This window comes from Callionymus lyra, chromosome 17 (assembly GCF_982586985.1).
Source record: "Callionymus lyra chromosome 17, fCalLyr1.hap1.1, whole genome shotgun sequence".
NCBI classification, from domain to species: Eukaryota; Metazoa; Chordata; class Actinopteri; order Syngnathiformes; family Callionymidae; genus Callionymus; species Callionymus lyra.
Window position 1 is genome coordinate 8,888,039 of NC_141834.1, and position 23,536 is coordinate 8,911,574.

Consider the following 23,536-nt stretch of genomic DNA (forward strand, 5'->3'; position numbering starts at 1 on the left):
TGTCTGTGCCTCGATATATATGTCGCCTCAATTTGCCGCGAGTGCAATAATTCATCTGATTCATTAGAATTTAGAAAATGCTAAATTTCATTTCAGAGGCCAAAAAAAAAGCTTCTCCTCCAGCGTCACCAACTGCAGCGTCATCCATCTCATTCAAACAGCATACGACTGCCGGGGCTTATCAGTGGAATCCAGCAGCTCTGCCGTCACCACCTCTGCCACCCCGAGTCTCTCAGATCAACTCGAACTCTTCACTGCCAAAAGGATTGGGATTGGCCAAAAAAAAAAGAAAAAGAAATCCTTCTTTCAGGACGGATGCTAGCCTCGTCTACATTGTTGCTTAGTGAGCAGGAGTGTGTTTTCTCCCTACTTAAGCCCGGTGTGTGTGTGGCTGCTGGAGCAGGCATTTGTTCACCGCCAGACAAGTGGCGTAGAGAAGGAAGTTCTCAGAATTCAAAGAGTAAAAACAGGTTCACTCAGGCGAAAAAAAACAAAGACACACTCTCTCACCCAGGAAGTACCAATCGCAAAGAGTTTTGTCCCCCCCGTCCCCCCTCGCCTCACACAGCTCAACACCTTATATCCTATTTAAGGACAGATGTCCGGAGCCAAGCTATTCCAGTCACCTAATAAAAGCTGCAGGACGGAACATAGCGAGCCGTGTTTTGCGTGTCGTTCCCCCGAACATTAGCGCTTCCTAAATAACGTGGCACAACTGTCATAATATTTAAGCGACGGCGCGTCAGCTTCTGTGTAATCGAGCCACTGTGCGCAGACAATGTATACTGTATGTGAAGTATCTGCCTGTGCTCAGCTTTTAGTGTCAGGCAAGAAGAATGACGATAAGAAGTGGAAAATTATGTAATGCTATATTAATAAATACATTCACCATTGAGGATGGCACTGAGGAAGCGCACACCTCCGTCAAGGGTCTCATTTTACGTATATTTAGTTTGAAAAACAACAATAATCAAATCACTAAATCAACTCATTGACATTTACTCACGACATAGGGTCTGAACAGAAGTTTAGTATTACAGTTTGGCCTTTCCAGGACACCGTATTATTTTTGTTTACCAGAGCAGCAGGTCACACAAAGGATTACAAGGATTATACACAAAAGATTGAACTTTCATGAACTACAAAACATCATAAAAATGTCATTTTCTCTTTTTTTTATGTTTTCTGGAATTTTCTTGATATGATTTGAGAAGTGTTTGCAAAATGTATATGACAATAGAAAGAGAAACAACAATATAATTCCCTTCCTCAGTGGATGAAAGAATAATATTGCAGATGCTGTATTGAAGGTAATGAAAAATATTTGACATGTAACTTTTTTTTTCATCATTACTACTAAAAATAGTACTAAAAAAAATGCACAATATGAATTTTAACTGATTTTAAATAATGTAACTGCTCATACATACGTACAATGATAACATACCAAAGACAAGTCAGTATGCGATCAAAATATTCATATTTAAGAAGTAAATATAAGTATGTTCAGTGAAAAAAAAAGTAAAAAAGTGGAAGAAATGATAAAAACTGTTCCTCTTTTTTCACTTTTTCAAACAAACATGTTTTTAATCAGAGTTGATAATTGTCTAGTATTATACGAATCATAAATTGTATTTGTTTTGAAGCGTTTAATTGTATATAAATCCTAAATGATGAAATAAAAGAAACCTGTCAATATAATTCCAATTATTTCAAGTTTATTTCGGAAGACGAGAAATACTCATACAATGAAAAGTAGAAAAGATAAAATATCCAACAAAAAACATGTTGATCAATTTAGTTTCAAAGCTTATCTTTTAAAATATTTAGAATTGATTAAAATAGTGTAAGAGATTTAACCTGATACTCTGACTTAATCAGGGTCAAATAAATATAGTCCAAAAACACTAGTCTTTAAAAAATAAAACAAAATGAGTCGCATTGAAAAAGTGATCAATCCGTGTCGACGTTTTTTTTTTTTCCAATGATATCCCTTCCTTTCTAACTCATTTTCTCTTTCTCAGCTGCCAATGTTTCCCTGTCTGGCACGACGAGATGAAGCGAGGGTCTCTGGTGCCAGGCTCCGACTTGGCAGGGGTCACAATTCAATTTCAGAAGATTGGCTGTAGATTTATGTCGCTCTTTTCACTCGCACATAATGCTGAGGGAGGGGGAAGCCGGCCCCGGAGTAATCACGGCAAATTGCTGTGTTGGAGGATCAGACGCCTGAACCCAAATAGAACCAAATGAAGTGGTCGTGTGTTTATCCGAGGAGAAAAATAGGTAGGAGGTCTAGCTAAAAAATTCAGCCCTGGTTTCAGGACTCATTAAGTAATGTGACATGCATGAGCTGCCGATCGATACGTCTTCTCTCGTCGCTGTACATTTACCCAGAAACCCTGCGTGGTGCCGTTTCTGCACGGGCAGGAATAGACAATGATATCAACATGAAAGCGAAACGATTCACCAGGAACAAAAAGAAAAAAGTGCGGGGGACGAAAGAGAATGTGACATTTCCAAGGTGTGTGCTGTCGCGTGGCAACCCGACCAAAAGGCTCTTAATTTGGATGGTCGTCCTCTTCGCTCCTCCTCTTCGACGACGGAAGGAAAATGTATTTTTAAACACCTAAAGAAGCAACTGTTCCGCGCTGGACACGAGAGGAATGCTCGGGGGGGGGGGTTGCGCTCGCATTATTATCTGCTAGAAGTGTTCAGACATGTAAATAAGGGCCAATGAGCCACCTCAGTCGGATCGAAATGGTTACCATGGCGTTGCGGCGGGCATATGTAAAACAGTGTTTATTTGCAGTAATAACAGGCTCTCACGATTGATAACGCTGCTAATGATTTTTTAAGAGCAACATGTGGCTGGTTCTGTATTCAGAGCAGCAGAGCAATGGATGGAGGGGAAGTGGCAGCAAAAAGCAAGGTTACGTCGCCCCAGACGAGCAAAGACAGATTTTGACTCCGTTAAATGAGTTATAACAAGTGCCCTTTAGAGCAGGGGTCGACGACCTTCTTTCCTTTATTGTTGCCATTATATTCACTGACCGACCTTCAGATTAAAATGGTCAATTTGTGTTTTAACTCGACTAAAATGAGCCTCTTGACCTGTCAAGAGTCACAGTAAAACATTGAACTTATTTTCTGGCAATATAAAAATCAATAGACCAGAAATTGTATTAAATATTTGTTCTTTCTGTGAGGTCCTTTAACAATGCCTTAGAAACTGGTGCCGGGGCCTCAAATTGAAGTATTTAAGTATTCTAGCAATTTCTTGGTACCAGTAGACAGTTCGCATTTGCAGTGAAATATGACATAAATCTATATCATATAATTGTATCTATTTGATTTTGTTTTTCATTTCCTTATTTTAATTTTATTATTATTCCATTATCATTAGTATTTAAATCTTTTATTATAATTTTTTATATTGTCTGTATTTCTTATCGTTTTTTATTTTATTTTAATATGTGTAGAGTAAGTTTAATTGTAATAATATATATGTGTATCTGTGTTTAATCCTTTTTTGTGACCTGCTGTGGCAGCTTCAATGTCCTCAATGTAAGAACAATTAAGATGTATCAATCAATCGATTGATCGATCGATATTAAAACTAATCTTGAATTACATGTACGAATCCCAAACTGTTTCATAAAAAGGTTAAGCGGGGAAAAAAACAACATATAATCATAAGGTTTTTTTTTTTGTATTATTTTATAAATAAGTGATTTTTAAATATGTTTTTATTTATTTTTCAATTCAAACTTTTGACATAAAATGTTACTCTTTGCTTATTGCCTTTTTTATAAAATAATTCTGAGTGAAAATAATAAAAAAAAGAAATCTCATTTCAATCTGTTGACACCACAAATAATTATTTCCAGGCAAAAGCAGTGTTTTCTAAAGAGTTAGCATGAGTTGTTATGTATTATACTTTGGTGATGACCCAATCTTGTTATTACAATCATGTCCTGTATTAATTCAAGGTCTAAATAAAAAATGTCTGCTTGTGAACGCTGTCGATGAAAAGACCTATTTCAATACCACGACCACATTGTCTAAAACTGTCACCCAGGCTTTTAAATAAAGGTTAGATCATCCATGAAAGCAAAAATGGACAATGTGTGATAACAAAGCACCGACTTAATTAAAATATAATGTGACAAAAAAACACATAGAAATCCACACATACTGCACCTGATGTGCAACACAGGTAAAGGACAGGTTATGCAAAAGCCACACATCTAGGACAAAAACCTTCAATACTAGCATTGTTCCCTCCGCCGCTCTGAGAGTCCACCGGTGAATGGGATTCAGGACAAATGCTAAATGGATCTTATTACAGTAACACTGAGCTGCGGCCATTCTTTGAGTCACTTTTAAAGACCAGAGTGACTATCGATGACGGACTCTTGTGTCACCAAAAAATACAGATACACTGAGATCCTTGTTGGAGATTTTTGGATCAGAAACATACATTGGACTTCTAAGCACCACAAGACCAAGAGAAGATTAAAAAAAACAATCCCATTCTGACACCTTTTCTCATTAAGATGTGTGAAAATACATCGACACTGACGGCTTTGATTATGTCATGAATCCTCCTGTTTTCTTCTGAGGACGTCAAACTCAGAGGCTGTGTCTCAAATCGCACACTTCTCTAAGTGTTTACAGTACACTGTAAGACAGTGCACTTGTGCGGTGTAAAAATATTGACAGGGTAGTACTGTCTCAAAAAAAAACAACTGCTGCTACACTTACCGGAAATGACTTGACAGCTTCTTCTTCTACTACTTTTTATGTAGCAGCGCTTTACACCAATCGAAACAAGTTATTAAGTTGTGTTTCATTGTGTTTTTGTGGTGAAATTAGTGTTTTCCCGAGACATTTACGCCGGTATTTTCTCCGAAGAGGCGTCGTCAGGGACGTAGCTTCCGTCTAACGTCACAGTTTTCACTGATATGGCAGCAGTTAAGGAAAGTGTAAAGTGTTCATAGATCCATCCACGCTTTCTGGACGTTTTTTCACACACTGCTCAATGTGGACGAACTTGTGTACTCAAACTATTAAACGTCGATTTGGAACACACACAGAGTCTCACACAACTGTCAATAAAAATGATTCTGATTCACAGCTGTTTTGAGTGCTCAGCTATTGAAGTGCTTTTCAGGGGGAGTCGGCTTAACCAAACGCTCTTAACTAATGGTTATTAAAAAAGATAAAGTCTCGACCCATTTAATGAGATATTCATTGACGTTCCACGTCCCAAGAGACCGTCTAAGCTGGATACCTGATCTCAACATGATCCCTTCTCAGAGGTGGTGGTCCCCCCTAGAGGATAAACTTAGGTCAGGAGGTCTCTGACGTGGTGAGCCAAAAGTCAAAGCTTTCAATTCTGTGGTCCATCCATGTTCCAACTCTCAGCAAAATGAGTTTTCTCCGCAGTGCTCTAGAGAAGCCAGTTGGGGTTCCTCGGGCACCTTTTTGGTAAGTGTTCTCGGCATATCCCATTGGGAAGAGATCTTAGGGCAGACCCAGGAAATAAAGGGAATTGAGGTAATTAAGAGATTATAGCAAGTCTTCCAATTGGCCTGGGAATACCTTGGTATTTTTCTAGATGAGCCGTTTCTAGGCAGAGGAAAGTCTGGGCATATTTTTCTGAACCTGACCTTGGACAAGCTGTCGAAGATTGATGGATGGATGGGTGGGCGGCTTTAGTGGGTGTACGGATAGACGGTCGGATGGATGGATTCTTGTCAGGAGATGCAATGGTTCACAAAACTGGCACAAGGAATATCATCCTGGAAGGATGTGGAGTGAGGAGTCTAGTGTCCGTGGAGTGGCAGCTGTAGGCAATTTCTATTTGTCCTGATCTTTCCACCAGAGAGACCACACAGCTGCCCCTCGAAATCTGCAACCGCTCGTCCACGATGACATTGAATTATCCAAATAATACCTTCAAGTGACAAGAAGGCCAGTGAAATGTCTGAAGGGATTTATTAAGATAAAGTTAGGAGTAGAAAAAAATAGAAACCCAATGTTCCTGCTAACAATGCCACTTTTTTTTTTTTTTTTTGGCCTCAAAGCAGACCTGTACTGTGCCTCGGTTCTGAAGAATCCAAGGAATGCTTTTACTCTGCGGGCCGTCAGTCCGAGTCTAACAAACACAGCGTAACGACTGGACTGTGCGTCGTGGCTTGTTTAAATTGGTCTGCCGGGCAGATGTGCACGGCCGAGGGCAGACGAGCGAGAGCGCCAACACCAGCCACGACATCTTTGTAAACCCACACAAAACACGGGTTACCGTGCACGGCGTGGGGCTGGAAATCAGCCCATCTTCATGACCTCACGGTGGTGAGTTCTCGCAGGCTTTCTGCTCGGCAACAATTTGATCTGGTAAATGGACTGAAACCCCACATGAGCCCCTTTGCTGATCATTACGGCCGACTAATGACAGCGGTACAGGAAATAATGATGAATTGATGCCAACGGGCCTCCCTTGATTCTCCAACATTCTGCGCTCGTTATCTCTGACCTCAGATAAACACACACACCCTTTTCGTCTACACACACACAGGCGAGATAGTCATCAAAGAAAACCCTTTTTTTTCCCTCTCGTTTGCTTCCTGTTAAGTTTGTGGTTTGTTAACTTAATCCAAAAAATGTTGTTTGGTTTCGTTTCTGTAGCTAACAGGGACATAGGAAGACCACTATAAAAATGTGCCCAGAGTAAGGAAATCACGTGACTTGATAAGCAAGATTTCACAACTCTTTCCTGGCTATTATGAGGCGCCATAGTGGAACAATAGCGTGTGGACTATTCTCACAGGTGTCAAGTGAGTCACTGCAGGTGCCTCAAGTTCGGATTTCTTACGGCTCGATTTTTTTTGGAGCCGAATGACTTTACGGCCGATCTGGATCTTATATTTTTATAAATATCAAATGGCGGTGTCAGGTTTACGGTCGTAAAAAGAGTCACGGCAGGACTTGGCAGCGCTCCTGGGCTTTATATAGCCGTTTATGCAAAGCTTCCTGGTTGAAAACACCTTTGTTCTCAGCTTGAAAATCTTCAACACCTCACGTCGCGTCACAGGGTTTCCCACTCAATTTGCAAAACGTGGACACCGCGGCGCTCGTAACTGCCCGACGGCACACGGTTGCATATTTCCCCCGGGACCGTGAAAGGTGCTCCATAACTGCTGCCCGGGTTAATAAGCAGCCTTTTTGCTAACAAGTTCACCAAATCAATTTAAAAGGAGGTGGTTTTCTAATTTGCTTCAGTGGCTCCCAGGTGGCAGAAGGAAAACACTAAACAGTTGCAGGTAGCGCTCAGTTCAGCGCGTAAAAAGTTACGTGGACCGAATCGTCGGTTTCGGGATCAGCTTGATGTTCGAAGCGTGATGTTTAAGAGAGGATTCCCGTGTAGGCACCAGCTTACTTGGAAATTGCACTTCTTGACTTCAAATTTCACTTGTTTTCTACTCACCCTCATCTTGAATAAGGGTTGGGAGTAATCTGTTCCTTTTTAGAGTTATAAGTAAAAATATATGGTCATTTAATTTAGTAACTAGTGTTCAGTTGTCTTCGTTTGTAACGTCCATCTTGTATTGAAGCCTCGACAAGAGGAATTTATTCAGAAAAGAACGAAATAAGTCTATATTTTAAGTTTGTTTGTAGCGGAAGCTCCAGGTGTCTCGGGTCCAACTACCGTATTTTCCGGACTACAAGTCGCAGTTTTTTTCATAGTTTGGCCGGGGGTGCGACTTATACTCTGGAGCGACTTATGTGTGAAATTATTAACACATTATTACCGGTATATTATTTCACGTTATTTTCACACTAAACCACAAGAGGGCGCTCTAGGCCTGTGTTGATAATTTCGACGTAGAAGAGGAAGCGCCGCATCTTCTACCTCCGGAGTTAGCGTAGTTGATAAAAAGCGACACCGAGGATGAAGATTTCATTGGATTTTAGTTATTTGGAGTTACACGGATGGTTTGGTAAACTTCTTAGCATGTTATAAATGCTATAGTTATCTGAATAACTCTTAATATGTTAACATACCAGGCACGTTCTCAGTTGTATCATGTAACGTAAGCATACCGTACAATTATTCAGCCTGTTGTTGCCTCTATTCTATTTTAATTTTAAATTGTCTTTCAAGATGACATGTCTGTTCTTGGTGTTTTATTTTATCAAATAAATTTCCCCCAAAAATGCGACTTATACTCCAGTGCGACTTATATATGTTTTTCCTTCTTTATTATGCATTTTATGGCTGGTGCGACTTGTACTCCGGAGCGACTTATAGTCGGTACAAGTTTATCCTCTTCAAGTATCAGTGCCCGAGATTTACGCAGATGGCCTAGCAGCACCCGCTAAAAACAAGCTTAAAATCTAAACTTGTTTTGTTTTTTTCTGAACAAATCCCTCATTTAAAGGCTTCTATACAAGAGACACTGTCTCTTAAATCTGTCTTTTTCAACGACAACTGAGCTCCAGTCACTACATTAAAATGAACAAACATTTTTGCCTATTTGTTATGCACATTTTTCAGCCAAAATCAGGTGGACATGAGGTTCTTTGATGATACCGAAAACAATTTGTAGCATGTTTTTTCAAAGCACAGGTTAGCAAATAATAATTTAGCATATTTTCCTCATGTGTACACAGCGATAAGAAGATTTTTTAAACATTTTCTGACCTTATTCTGGTCGGTCCAATAGAGGAAGTAGCCTTTTGGGTCGACGGTCAGGATGACTGGTGTAACAGTGGTTGAATCCTAAAGGGGGCGAAGAAAAAAAAAAAACAGAAATGTAATGAAAAGTCATAGAAAGAACGAGCGCACACACAACCAATCAATCACCTCTAAACAGCTGAGTCATCAATCACACTGTATTGCATGGCAGTAAAACACATTTTAGCAAAACAGTTATCCGAGTCAGGGCCAAACATTTTAAACTGAAACCAAGTCACATGCTGAACCGTTTGCATATATTTTAATATCTCTTTGGTTGGAGTCCAGGTAAAAATAATTTACCGTCAGTGACTCAACATGAGAAATTAAGAAACAAATATGTACTTTTTCACCACTCGCTCTATATAACAGCCTGTTGAACAGCATGGCATCATGGGTTGTGATGTTATACAATTTGGGTTGTAGGTGGTAGAGTTTATAATTTTTGTGTAAAACTAGTATTCAATGGTCGTTTTAAGATCTCAAGAGACACATAAAATGTCTTTGCAACAAGTGGATAATGGAGGATTACTAAGAACCCTTAATGCCTTTTCAGTTTTTACTGAAACAAATCCATTAGGTATACCATGGATATATATATATTCTTATAATCTTATTTGACTTTGTGTGTGGGTGTTGAATCTTACTTTCCGCGATTGTAAGAGTGAATAAAACAAAGTTAGTTTGTGATTTCAATAATCAAAACCAAATACGAAATAATCAGGAGGAAAAAAGACACTGAAACCATGAGCTATGCCGTTTAAATATCCGGCATGTGAAATATTCCTGTCACAAGAAACATTAATCCAAAATTACATCACCACCATTTTTGTGACTGCTGTGTGTGCGTAAGATCATGACCTACATGTTGCTTCACAGCTGACGTTTCCATTTATGTTTCTTGTAACGGACAAATGCTTTTTCCCATACAAACAGACACCAGCCTGGAGCACACACACACACACACACACACACACACACACACACACACACACACACACACACTGACCCTGAGGCATACATGGCAACGCCAGATATTATTGGACCGTCTAAAAAAAGACAGGGCCTTGGCTTTTTTTTCTTCTGGTGTCCACTGTGGCCGTGTTTCGGCTGCACAGTAGCATATTGTCCTCCTCAATCTGCCGTGGCAATGAGATCAGAGACGAAAAGCCTACAGAGTGAAGAAAATCATCAAAGTCGCCCCGGCTTGTTGCTTGTGATGATTTTCCCGGACACAGCACCGGGAGATAAAGCTAACGGTCCGCTTTTGCTACATCCTTGTGATATTCTGATGAAACCGTTGAAGGATTTTAACAATGGATTCAGAGCACGGCAGTTTAAACATGTTCGGGAAAAAAAAAGCAACTTTGTTATTTCTCAGCATGTGGTTCATTCAGAAACAAGAAACGGTTTCAGAACATTGATCAGTCTGGACGGTTTTACAGGCAGTCTGCATGTCTCCACTGCTCTGTTTGTCCAACCGAGTTACCAGCCTTATTTCTCAGAGAATGTGCTCCATAACCTTTGAAACGATTCTAAAATCTTACGTTAAACATCACAAAAAAGCATCGTCTTAAGGACAGAATGTTGCATCAACAAGCAAGTAGAGCACAGACCACTACTAGTGATGGGATTTTTATGACCAGATTTTGAGCCACAAGCTGGCAACAAGTCAGGCCCAAGACAGCAATTCAATAACATGCAATTCTACTTTGTGACTCGCTTACAGCTCACTGGTGTGTTCAGGAACATTAACATTAATTTAAAAAGATGAAATTCATCACTATTTATGTCTTAGAAGAGTGTTCCCCAACCCTGTTCATAGACACATTTGTTACCAGGTCGCAAAGAAAGAAAATATATATTACATAAAATATCTGTACTATTGATAATTAGTGTCGTTAAATGTATTTTGTTTTGAAAAGTAATGTTTTTCTGTCACTTTTGACACATCAAGATGCTCAGTTTATTCAATTTTACTAAAAAAAACTGTATTATTATTATTATTACTATTGAAAATGATTTATTTTTTACTGCTATTATATTTAGGTCAGTCTTTAAATAAAATGCCAGTTATGAAATTGGTTGGGGTCCCCTGTCTAAGAAGCTAATTGAAAAAAAAAAGAATTATCCACTTCATCCACATACATTTTTTAATCCGTTTTCTTTTGTTAAAATGAATGCATTTGAAAGAAGAACAAGTCCATTCATTTATTTTTTTCTAGCCTGTTTTTTTTAACGCAAAATTAAACACAATTAAAAGGGATTCATCTGAATGACATTTAATCAAGATTAATTGTTATTTATCCACGGTAATACTGCAATAAATCTGATTTCATACTAATTTAATTCAACTTTTGACAGCGTATCTGTGAGAAGATTGATGGCTCATAAACCGTGCGATGGATTGTAACTACAACAGCTGCCTAGCTTTTCATAAAAGTGTGTTTGCATAAGCAAAAGTACATTTTTTGATTAACTTGAAGGACATATTGTTTGTGCCCTTTTCTATTCCGATGCTACTCACGACTGAACAAACCTAAGTGCCCTTAAATTATCATGCTTTTATTTGATTGCTGAAGACGCTCAGCATACATTTACACACACACACACACACACACACACACACACACACACGCACACACACAGAGAAGACTATTTTGGTGGTTAAGTAAAGGGGTCACATCGAGAGCTCTCATGACAAGCACTTAGAAGAACACACTCCAAACTGCTGAACCTTCTCTTGAAGAGGTTCCACTATTTCATAAAGCTTATTACATCTGTTACATCACGGCTGTAACAATCTGTTTCGCACAGTGTTCTGAAGACTTTTTCCAAGGAAACCCGAGCGTTCTGACTCATTAATTTCCTATAATCGCGTGAAAGTGTCCGAGTGAGACGACGACTAATTGTCAATTATGTAAAGTTGCAATAAAGGGAGCTCTTTATTAAGTTTGAAATGAAAACTGAGCTTAACACATTTCTATAGGAGACTTGAAATAAGAATCCCTCGGGTTCGATTTCCGAGAGAAAACCACGGACGAATACTTCGAGTTACATTTTATGCTTATGCTTTCATTTAAGTTGATAACTTTATTTAATTAAATTACTAACCCTGGACTCACACCAAAAGTTTTTTTTTCTGTACGGAGAGTGATGAGTCTACACACACTCATTTAATCGCATTATTCTTATAAAATTTTACTTTTTTTCGGCTTTTTCCTTTGCTATTATATTGCGAGTACATATGGGAAGCAATGAAGTTGAAATAAACTAACAATTGGGCCACTTTCTTGTTAATCAAAACATCTGATTTGGCGTTTTTTGAAGATGGCTACACTAGACCAATGAAAAGTTTCGAATAAGTAAAGCGATACCATCATCACTGAGGGATGTGTTGGTGAAGGTGCTTTGGTTACGAAGTAACGTTACGATTTACTGTCTCCAAATACTTCGTAAAGTAAGACGACGTGCTTCTTTTTTATCACTCATATCGTGCCTAAAAGATCCTACGAACATAGTCGTTGATCGTATCCCATGATGCTGATAGAATATAATCCAATACAATACTAAAAGGTGCCGAAAACGGTCCCCCTGAAGTCCTCTGGTTGATTTTCATCGGTACTATTTTCCAGGCGGCAAAAATAACAGCTCAACGTTTTTTGTGTGAGTCAGAGGTTAAAGATACAATCCGATACCGTATCTAATGAAGCTACCAATGGGCAATAAATGAATGTTGACTTCATGGAGGCTTAATTTAGATGACATTAAATTTGACATGAGGAAGCTATAATTGCTCAACAAATATATATCCAGTTTGTTTTATTGACCTTGGTATTTAATGAAGTTCATATAAGTATGTTTTGTTTAAGATAAGGTTACAATAATACAGACACCCATTGTAGTTCCCAGCTCATCTATACCCGACACTACTTAACTAAGGAATAGGAAATGATGTCGGTTAAAAAAAAGAAAAAAGCAGCTTTGGAGACACAGAGTTGGGTTAATGGTGTGAGAGCAGTCGTCACCACCAGCTTCCTTCTTAATGTCCTCGCTCTCGAAACGGCCGCCACTACAAACACATTAAGTCATTAGGGTCTCTTAGTGAAGACTCTCTCATGGGGATGCACATTTAAAACTGACTACTTTTATCACTGTTGATTTTCTGGGATCTCTAAAGTGGTGCTTTTAACTGACAACTTTGTATTCAATCGTAATGACTGCAGATGCTCTTCTTTTTCCTCTTTCGGTGGAACATCTATCATACAAGAAAAATTGCCGGTCTTTCGCCGTTAATGACATATTCTATTGCATTTGTTGGATTTTTGCGGCCCCCCCGCTGAGCTTCCTAATGCCTTGCTCGATGAGCGTTAATATAAAAGTAACGATTTCCCATCAGCTAATCGCTAAAATTAAGTAGATTCATACGACTGTAACAGAAAATAAAATAATAATAAAAAAACAACTGAAACAAAACGTTGTCGGAATGGCAACGATAGGTTGTACCATGACTAGTTCCGATATAAATGGTAGAACCCGAAAACCATCATCTTAGATTTGGTTTCATCTTCCTTATAAGAATATCTTACAATTAGCGTTACAATAAAGTATATTGATACTGAGAGAATGTAACGTAAATATTGCTCTTTTTCACAGGGGGACTTTTTGGGGGGAAAATGATACCCATTTCGAGTTGAGTGCCCTTTCCTGGCACTTGTGGTGTGGGTTATTTTGTTTAATTTGTGTAGTTAAAATTTGAATTTCAAGTATTTTTAAGTATAATTTAGAAATATTTTCCATCTGAACTACATAATCAAAGCTATATTCATGATCAAATGTGATTTTATAATCTCTATTCCTTCACCTTCAGACATTGAATGAAGTTATATCCCTCGCATGGCCCCGCACTCATTCAAACTGGCCCTCTAGAATATCATCTCAAGGGCCACAAATGGCCAGTGTCCCACACAAGGTAAGAAAAGGGCAAGAAGCTACGATGACACCCCAGCTGCTGGGTCTTCAGGTCGCCATTTACCCTTTTCTTACCTAATCTAAATGACAGTCTTTAGCGTGAGATACATATATGTGAAGAGAAACAAAAAGAATATGACAATTTTGGATTTTTCTGATGACTTTGTGCACAAAAATGCAGCTTCAATTCCATAATCCACAAAACAGGAAAACTTTTTGAATTAAATAAAATGACATTGCAGTCACGAAACAACAGATTGGTGTAATCATTGTCTACCACAATATAAGTAGGATTGTTTTTTTTTTCACTTCCTCCTCTCTCTCTCTCTCTCTCTCTCTCTCTCTTTCCCTCTGTTGGTGTTTTCATTTCTCTATGCTCCACTCCATAAAATAATCGAGAGGAAAGGGGAAGGAAGAAGTGCTTGGGAACACAAAGTGAATCTGCCTGCATGAGTGTGTTTTTCAAGGGTGTGTGTTTTCACTAGAAAGCCCTGTTGGGCATTTAGTTTTGGAGTGTTGCCCACATGTTCGGATGACTGTACACAAATAAGCTTGTCAGGGGAAACACACACACCTGACTCCACTATTACTCCGGTAACGGTCGGTCATACTTACAGGACAGGTACATGTTTTTTGTGACATACCCACATGAAACTTGCTTTACCTTTGAGAATACATGTTGTCTTAAGAAACCATTTTTTCGGTTAAAAATTGCTGAAAGGTTATAAATTAATGCACATTTTGGTGGGGAAACATTGTTACGTGGGCAAAGAAGAACAACAAGTAACATGAATATGATATTTTTGGATGGATTTTTCAACAAAAATAAAAGGGAAATATCAAAATCTTCAAAAATGTTAAAATATATATATTGTTATTGTTAATTTTGTTGTTGTTAATGTAACACAACATTGATATTGGACTTATATGGGATCACGGTTTTAAGTTAAACACAATAATTTCATCAAGAAAGTTGTTTTATACATTGGATTGAGGGTTTTTTCAAGTCACATGAAATTATGTCATTGGCAGATGCATGCACTCTCACGGTGCCTTAATCGTTGTACCTGGCTTTCTCTTAGTTCGCCATAAACCAGACTTCAAGAGATTTTTTTCACATGAAACAACTACAATGTTATTATCAAACATGTTATTTAAGCTTGACGAAAAAAAAGGATATATTACAATATTAGTGTATATTGACAAAATAATTCAATAAGTGCAGAGGATAATGATTCTCAGTAGATATTGACATGTATGTTTTTTACTTTATGCTCTTAATTCGGCTCGAATTGAAGATAAAAAATCAAAATCGTGCTTCCTAAAGCTCAAGACGGATTGATATTTAGACGATATATTCCCACTTGTGTCATAATATGGAAGTATATACGAGCGATGATTGACAGCGTCAGGGTGACAAATGTTCTTGATGCCATCTGCAATGACCAAAAAATGTCACACTGCATTGAAAACATCTCCATCTGTGCTGTGGTTGAATCACCTGAGCGAGGCTCATCAACTATGAAACAAAAAAAATCATTTCTTTTGCATAACCACACAGGCTAAGACTGGTTACACTTGTGTGAAGCAAACAAGACACTGCTTAGCTTTAAAAAAAAAATGGAAGGAATGAACGAGGGGATTGGGGCAACACGCTTGAATCAAATAATGGGGGTTTGACTTGAAAAGCAACAGCTTTCCGTGTCCATGGGAGGATGTGATGGCCGTAAACATCTATGGGGGGGAAAAAAGGCCACCACTTGGAGGATGACCAGCAGTAAAAATCCATTTTAATGAAGGTCATTTCACCAAGACATGCAGGAGTGGTTTGTGGACAACAAACCCAGCATCGACAGTTGTATTATAAAGCCTTATAGTCCCTCATGTACTACTAGGATTGTGTTTGAATTAATTTGGTGCGCGCCTCCGCGCCAGTGCGCGCACCTTCAGCTACTATGAATTGGGGGGGTGGTGGTGGTGTTGGTGGTAGGATGGTGGTGCAAAAAAGGTAAACAAAGCACGTGGTGGTTCTGACACAACTGCTGCATTTCCTCGGCGAGTCATCTGCGGTCAAGCTGCTGTCACAGACCCACACCCGGCTACTGTTGCACGAGTGCACCCCCGGATAATAAAAACACATCAACAAACGCATGCACGCGCGCTGGCTTTTTTTTTTTTACTTACATCATCCCATTTCATGAATTTGTTGCCCTTTCTCAGGCTCTCGTGCACGGACACCGGCTTGAGCTGCAGCGCGTGAACTCCTGGCTGTGCGCCTGCCATTGACTCATCTACTCTCGCCAGAAAAGGGGGAAGAAGAAGAAGAAGAAAAAAAGAGTCACTTTGCTCTCTTTAGATTTTTCTTTTTTTTTTATATCCCGGGGTCTCCAGGTGGACGGAAGCCCCCGCTAGTGTCGCCGCCGCTCCGACATGCCCGCACTGACGCGCGCAGGAGATCCAGTGAGTGACGGCGCGACACGCACACGAGCACAAGACTGCGACCGCGAGAGAGAGTGCGAGAGGGAAGGAGGGAAGGAGGGAAGGAGGGGGGATTTTGAATGAGTTGCTACGTCCCTGGGAAGTCAATGCAGTAACATGATCGATGCTTGAGATCTAGCGCCGCCGTGCGTCGGGGACGCGATGACCAGTCTGGGTTTTTTTTTTCTTCTTCAGTGCTGGACAAGAAGGGAAATACATAATAAAAAAGAAGGGAAAACGAAGGAGTAAATGGCTGTATATGACTACAGGTGTGTAAAAATAAAGGAAGGAGGAAAAGCTGATGGGAGGATTGGGAGGAAGGAATATGCATGAATATATAAGGGTAGAAGAAATAATGAAAGGAAGGAAAGAGGGGGAAGGAGGCAAGGAATGAGAATTCAAAAGGTGGAAAAGAAGAAGATGGAAAAAAGGGGATAGAGAGGGAATGAATGGAAGAAAGAAAACAGAAAAAAAAATTGTAGATATTTTCTACTAAAATTATTAAGGTTTTCAGCAGTAAATGAGTTGAAAAGGGAAAGAAAAATAAAAGTAAAAGATAAAGACAGAAGGGAGGAAAGGTATATTTGGAAGAAAAACATTTAGGAGTGTATTCAAAATGGAAGAAAAGAAGGAGTTACTGAAGAAAAGGTGGCATCTAGAAAGGAGGATAGAAAACGAAGGAGTAAATGACCGTATATGACTACAGGTGTGGGAAATAAAGGAAGAGGGGAAAGCTGATGGGAGGACGGGGAAGGAAGGAATATGCATGAATAAATAAGGATAGAAGAAATAATGAAAGAAAGGAAGCAGGGAAGGAATGAGTGTACAAAATGTGGAAAAGAAGAAGAAGATGGGAAAAAAGGAGCTAGAGAGGGAATGAATGCAAGAAACAAGGACAGAAAACAAACATTTTGAAGGTTTTCAGGAGTAAATGAGTTGAAAAAAGAAGGAGGGGAAGAAAAAAAAGTAAAAGATGAAGACAGAAGGGAGGAAATGGATATTTGGAAGAAGAAACATTTGGGAGTGTATTCAGAATGGAAGGAAAGAAGGAGGCAATGAAGAAAAGGTGGCATGTAGAAAGGAGGAGAGAAAACAAAGGAGTAAATGGCTGTATATGTCTACAGGTGTGTAAAAATAAAGGAAGGAGGAAAAGCTGATGGGAGGACGGGAAGGAAGGAATATGCATGAATAAATAAGGATAGAAGAAATACTGAAAGGAATGAGTGTACAAAAGGTGGAAAAGAAGACGATGGAAAAAAAGGAGCTAGAGAGGGAATGAATGGAAGAAAAAAGGACAGAAAAAAAATTGTAAATATTTTCTCCTAAAATGATGAAGGTTTTCAGGAGTAAATGAGTTGAAAAAAGAAGGAGGGAAAGAAAAATAAAAGTAAAAGATGAAGACAGAAGGGAGGAAAGGGAAATTTGGAAGAAAAAGAAATTTCAAGCGTATTCAGAATGGAAGAAAAGAAGGAGGCAATGAAGAAAAGGTGGCATGTAGAAAGGAGGAGAGAAAACGAAGGAGTAAATGATAATATGACTACAGGTGTGTGAAATAAAGGAAGAAGGAAAAGCTGATGGGAGGATGGGAAGGAAGGAATATGCATGAATAAATAAGGATAGTAGAAAGACTGAAAGGAAGGAAGGAAGGGGGAAGAAGGGAAGGAATGAGTGTTCAAAAGGTGGAAAAGAAGAAGATGGAAAAAAAGGAGCTAGAGAGGAAATGAATGGAAGAAACAAGGACAGAAAAAAAAAATGTAAATATTTTCTACTAAAATTATTAAGGTTTTCAGAAGTGGATGAGTTGAAAAAAGAAGGAGGGAAAAAAAAAAGTAAAAGATGAAGACCGAAGGGAGGAAAGGGATATTTGGAAGAATAAACATTTGGGAGTGTATTCAGAATGGAAGAAAAGAGGGAGGCAATGAAGAAAAGGTGGCATGTAGAAAGGAGGAGAGAAAACAAAGGAGTAAATGACCATATATGACTACAGGTGTGGGAAATAAAGGAAGAGGGAAAAGCTGATGGGAGGACTGGGAAGGAAGGAATATGCATGAATAAATAAGGATAGAAGAAATAATGAAAGAAAGGAAGCAGGGAAGGAATGAGTGTACAAAATGTGGAAAAGAAGAAGAAGATGGGGAAAAAAGGAGCTAGAGAGGGAATGAATGCAAGAAACAAGGACAGAAAACAAAAAATTTGAAGGTTTTCAGGAGTAAATGAGTTGAAAAAAGAAGGAGGGGAAGAAAAAAAAGTAAAAGATGAAGACAGAAGGGAGGAAATGGATATTTGGAAGAAGAAACATTTGGGAGTGTATTCAGAATGGAAGGAAAGAAGGAGGCAATGAAGAAAAGGTGGCATGTAGAAAGGAGGAGAGAAAACAAAGGAGTAAATGGCTGTATATGTCTACAGGTGTGTAAAAATAAAGGAAGGAGGAAAAGCTTATGGGAGGACAGGGAAGGAAGGAATATGCATGAATAAATAAGGATAGAAGAAATACTGAAAGGAATGAGTGTACAAAAGGTGGAAAAGAAGACGATGGAAAAAAAGGAGCTAGAGAGGGAATGAATGGAAGAAAAAAGGACAGAAAAAAAAATTGTAAATATTTTCTCCTAAAATGATTAAGGTTTTCAGGAGTAAATGAGTTGAAAAAAGAAGGAGGGAAAGAAAAATAAAAGTAAAAGATGAAGACAGAAGGGAGAAAAGGGAAATTTGGAAGAAAAAGAAATTTCAAGCGTATTCAGAATGGAAGAAAAGAAGGAGGCAATGAAGAAAAGGTGGCATGTAGAAAGGAGGAGAGAAAACGAAGGAGTAAATGATAATATGACTACAGGTGTGTGAAATAAAGGAAGAAGGAAAAGCTGATGGGAGGACGGGAAGGAAGGAATATGCATGAATAAATAAGGATAGTAGAAAGACTGAAAGGAAGGAAGGAGGGGGGAAGGAGGGAAGGAATGAGTGTACAAAAGGTGGAAAAGAAGAAGATGGAAAAAAAGGAGCAAGAGAGGAAATTAATGGAAGAAACAAGGACAGAAAAAAAAATGTAAATATTTTCTACTAAAATTATTAAGGTTTTCAGGAGTGAATGAGTTGAAAAAAGAAGGAGGGAAAAAAAAAAGTAAAAGATGAAGACAGAAGGGAGGAAAGGGATATTTGGAAGAAGAAACATTTGGGAGTGTATTCAGAATGGAAGGAAAGAAAGAGGCGATGAAGAAAAGGTGGCATGTAGAAAGGAGGAGAGAAAACAAAGGAGTAAATGACCGTATATGACTACAGGTGTGTGAAATAAAGGAAGGAGGAAAAGCTGATGGGAGGACGAGAAGGAAGGAATATGCATGAATAAATAAGGATAAAAGGAATAATAAAAGAAAGGAATGAGGGAAGGAATGAGTGTACAAAATGTGGAAAAGAAGAATATGGGAAAAAAGGAGCTATCAAGGGAACAAATGCAGAAAACATGGACAGAAAAAAAATTTGAAGATATTTTCTACTAAAATTATGAAGGTTTTCAGGAGTGAATGAGTTGAAAAAGAAGGAGGGAAATGGATATTTGGAAGAAAAATATTTGGGAGTGTATTCAGAATGGAAGGAAAGAAGGAGGCAATGAAGAAAAGGTGGCATGTAGAAGAGAGGATGGCAAGGAAGAAGAAAATATGGATTTTATAGATATCTACTTAGGATGTGCTTGAGAACACAGGAAGGATTTTTTTGAAAATAGGGAGGAAGGGTGAGTGTAAGGTAGGGAAGAAAAGATGGGACAAGGAAAGGAGGGAATAATTAAAAAAGACTTGATGAAAAGAGAGAGGCAGGAAGGGAAGGGCAGAAGGATGGGGTGTTGGATGGTAAAACGACGGGATGAAATACATTGAGGATGGATAGAAAAAAGGATGAATGAAAGGAAAGACAACAGATATCTCCTTTTAAAAAAGAAATAAAGAACAGGATGCTTTCGAATATGTAAAGAAAGCGAGCGAGGAAATAAAGCGAGAAGAATTGAGGTAGGGAAGGAATGTAGGGAAGAGAGAAGGCACAAATAAAGGATGAAGGAAGAGAGGTGTTTGAGGATGGGAGGAATGTAGAAAAGACAAGAAAGAATAGAAGAAATGCAAGATGGGGAGAGGAAAAAAGAAGGGATAAAAGAATATTTATGAAAAAATAGAAAGTGGGCGTGTGTTCATAGAGATGCTGATACTGATCTTTATGAAAACCAGCAGCACAGATTGATGCGACACGAACCGGAGCCGTCGCGAGAAATAACACGAAGCGAAATATGAAAGAACGGTTCATTAAGAGAGAGTTGCCAAGTTGACTTCAGGCCTTTTCATTTCCTCGCGATTAAACTTCAAAGTTCAATGAGTCAAAGCAGCTCGGCCGCCTCGGGGGGGGGGGGAGCTGCTGAATTGGGATTTTGGTGTTAAATAAAGTATAAAGCCCTTCTGGACATTGAGCCGCCGTCGTCGGCCATTTTTTAACTTCCTAGTTCTCAAAAATGTCACCCGGAAAGTCTCGGTCCCTGTGGTGAGTCACGTCCAACCGTCAAGCGTCAGATGCATCCGAGGAAGTCTTGACAAACTGCGAGTGTCATCCTACTCGTCTTGTTGGTGTTTCCTGTCAGTCGTGACGGATTGATGGTGACACGTGGCTGTACGACAGGTTCAGGATGAATCATTGTTACTTTTTCACCCCCGAACCTGAGAATTAAATGCATCTAAAACTATTTCCACGTCCCACTCGTCTTCATCACGGGCGATCCTACTGGAGGCTGCTCAGCATAAACATCATTATTTTTAAACAGCTCTCTCTGAAACTCGACTCCTCCTGCGACGCGGAGCTAAACATCCTTTCCCAAGTTCCTTCATGCTGGTTTTGATGTTATGTTCAAAACATGTCGCGGGCTCCACCGCAGACGGTCCAGCGCGCAATTCATCTGAGAGTGAAAGTTTTTTTTTTTTCAGGGTCCAGGAGTCTGAGGAGCAGATGTTTGGATCGTTGCGAGTCAGACCACCGCAGATCTGGCAACGGCCGGCGGGTCAAATCTGCCTGCCCGGCGCTGACGTTTGTAGAAGGTTTTTTCCCTTTACGCCTCCGCCTGAAATATCACCGCTAGAAAATGATAGATTGGCTTTTAGAGTCGGCTAACACGCAATCAGAGGTGGAAAGTAAAGTTTTTATCCGTGAGAAAAAAAGATCAACTCGTTGACCTTCAATACAACCATTTATTTCGTAGATACTAGTGATGGTTTAATGAGGCCTCATGAAACAGCTGATGAGGTGTCATGATACAGTGTCTTCATCTTGAAATCCACCAGATGGCGCTCTTAGTTTAAAAACAATGTTGAGGTTTGATTAAATAAGAAGATCAGAGTCAACGATTATAAAGCAGTGCCATCTAGTGGCCTTTCAAAAGGAAGAAACTGTTTCATGAAACCTCATCAGCTGTTTCATGAGGCCTCATCAACCCATCACTAGTTGCCAACAGGATTCTTTAAAAAAAATTGCATTGTTAATATATTTAAACTATAAGATAACACTCAAAAAATCCAATTTCAAAAATCGAAATTAGCCAAATCTTTGTCCTTGAAATTCAATTAGGGATTACAAGGGATTACGTCGTATGTGAACAACAACAAAGCTAGAAGGACTATTAGTTGGTTTTTTTCTCTTGTGGATGTAAATAAAACACTTTTTGTGACTGAAAAACCTGGACTGTGTATTTTTTGCAAGAGCCGCTACATACATTTGATTGGAACTTGCATACTTTTCTAAGGTGCTCTCAGTCTTACAGATGGTCTGTGCTCTACTTGCTTGCCCACCCTCCACAGCAGGGGTGACAAGCTCAATCATGTAAGGAGTCTCAGGACAAATTACTGAAATGTGTGATGTTAGTCCAATATGTTAATATTGTGAGTCAGGATCTTAAAGAGCAACCAATGTCCAACTTTCCTGACTCACTCACATGTTTCAAATGTTGAAGTCTTCCTCTCCAAGATGCAGTAATTCTCTCATCATAACCATGTTTTGAAATTATTACTTTATAAAGTTCTCCCCCGTCTGAAATCTCGGCGAACGAGAGGTTACGAGAGTGGAGTCTATTGTTACGTAACAACGGCTTCACTCCTCCTCCAGCCAGCTGTAATCACACCCGCTTTGTTTATACATCAAGTCGCTTTGAGGTGGAATTTTCCAGGATTGACAAACCTTATTTTTTGACCAATCACAGCAGAGCGGACGTGGTTATGGTAATCAAGAATTTATTTTTATTTCAGAAAAAAACAAACTTTTCAGTGGGCAGGGCTTAAGATAATTTTTAATATTAATGTAAATAATTAAATGAAAAGAGAGTTTTGTACAAACAGACACTGATGATACAACAGAGTCCAACATCTATTTAAGACACACTTAACTCAACACATTAGTTGCCCTTTAATATTTAATATTCAGTTTTATTGGAAGTCTCCGTGTAATTGTTGAAATTATCTGTTTCTTATCTTATCCTCAATACTGAATTATTAATAGTTGATATACATTCATTTGAGCCGGGTCTAATGTGTTACCTCGTGTTATGCTCTATTGTAATACTTTAAATAGTTTTTTTCCTGTCATCTTAAGGTCCTCGTGGACGATGTAAACGCCCATGAAATACCTCAGACAATCCCATTATTTAAGGAAGAGGCTCGATCGAAGGTTAAACTACGGCACTGGACATCCCTATCATTCAAAGCGGCCACAAATTCAGCAACAATTCACCCACAATGCAGCAGCAGCAGCAGCAGCAGCAGCAATCCTCTTGAGTCGAACCCATTCACTGCTCCGGCTTGTAAACCTTTTCCAATCACGCCGGTTCAATAGCAATAAAGCATGAGTCACTGTGAGAGTGCACTCAATGTCATCTTTACAGATTATAACACAAAGTTCCACATGATAATTAGCTTGACTCTCCAACATCCACTCTGGCTTTTCCAATAGTTTTTTCATTGTGCTCTGTCCTGCTTTAGTGGGCAATAACAATGAAAATCTCATCCCGCTAATAAACAGAGGGAGAGGGCAAATGGGGGTCTTTTTTATTTGTGTCCTTTGCGTGAACCCCTGCGGAACAAACCTAGTGCTTTAACAGCATCTGGTGGCAAAGGACTGCAACTGCAGTTTTAAATTGAAATTCAGAATTTTTAACAAAGGAAAATAACCCCAAAAATGTTACACCTCCAAATTTACAATTATACAAAAGGAAGTCTGTGTTTGTCATTTAAAATAATTTAAAAAAATGTTTTATTTATCTAGATCCTGGCGTGAGAACAAAATATTTGGTTTCATAAACTATTTCTTTTTATTGATTTATTTAGGATTATTTTAAAA

General features: G+C 38.9%; 1 protein-coding gene across 1 annotated transcript in view; it reads right to left on the bottom strand.

Annotated features, from left to right (window-relative positions):
- plcb1l (phospholipase C beta 1-like) overlaps positions 1-16,209 on the bottom strand; it is a 153,145-nt gene extending 136,936 nt beyond the window's left edge. The window contains exons 1-2 of the mRNA XM_087813062.1: positions 15,896-16,209; positions 8,708-8,785 (exon numbers count right to left, since the gene is read on the bottom strand). Coding sequence (XP_087669188.1) covers positions 8,708-8,785; positions 15,896-15,994 — 177 coding nt within the window. The 5' untranslated portion in view covers positions 15,995-16,209. The remainder of the gene's footprint in view (positions 1-8,707; positions 8,786-15,895) is intronic.
- Between the last annotated feature and the right edge of the window lie 7,327 nt (positions 16,210-23,536).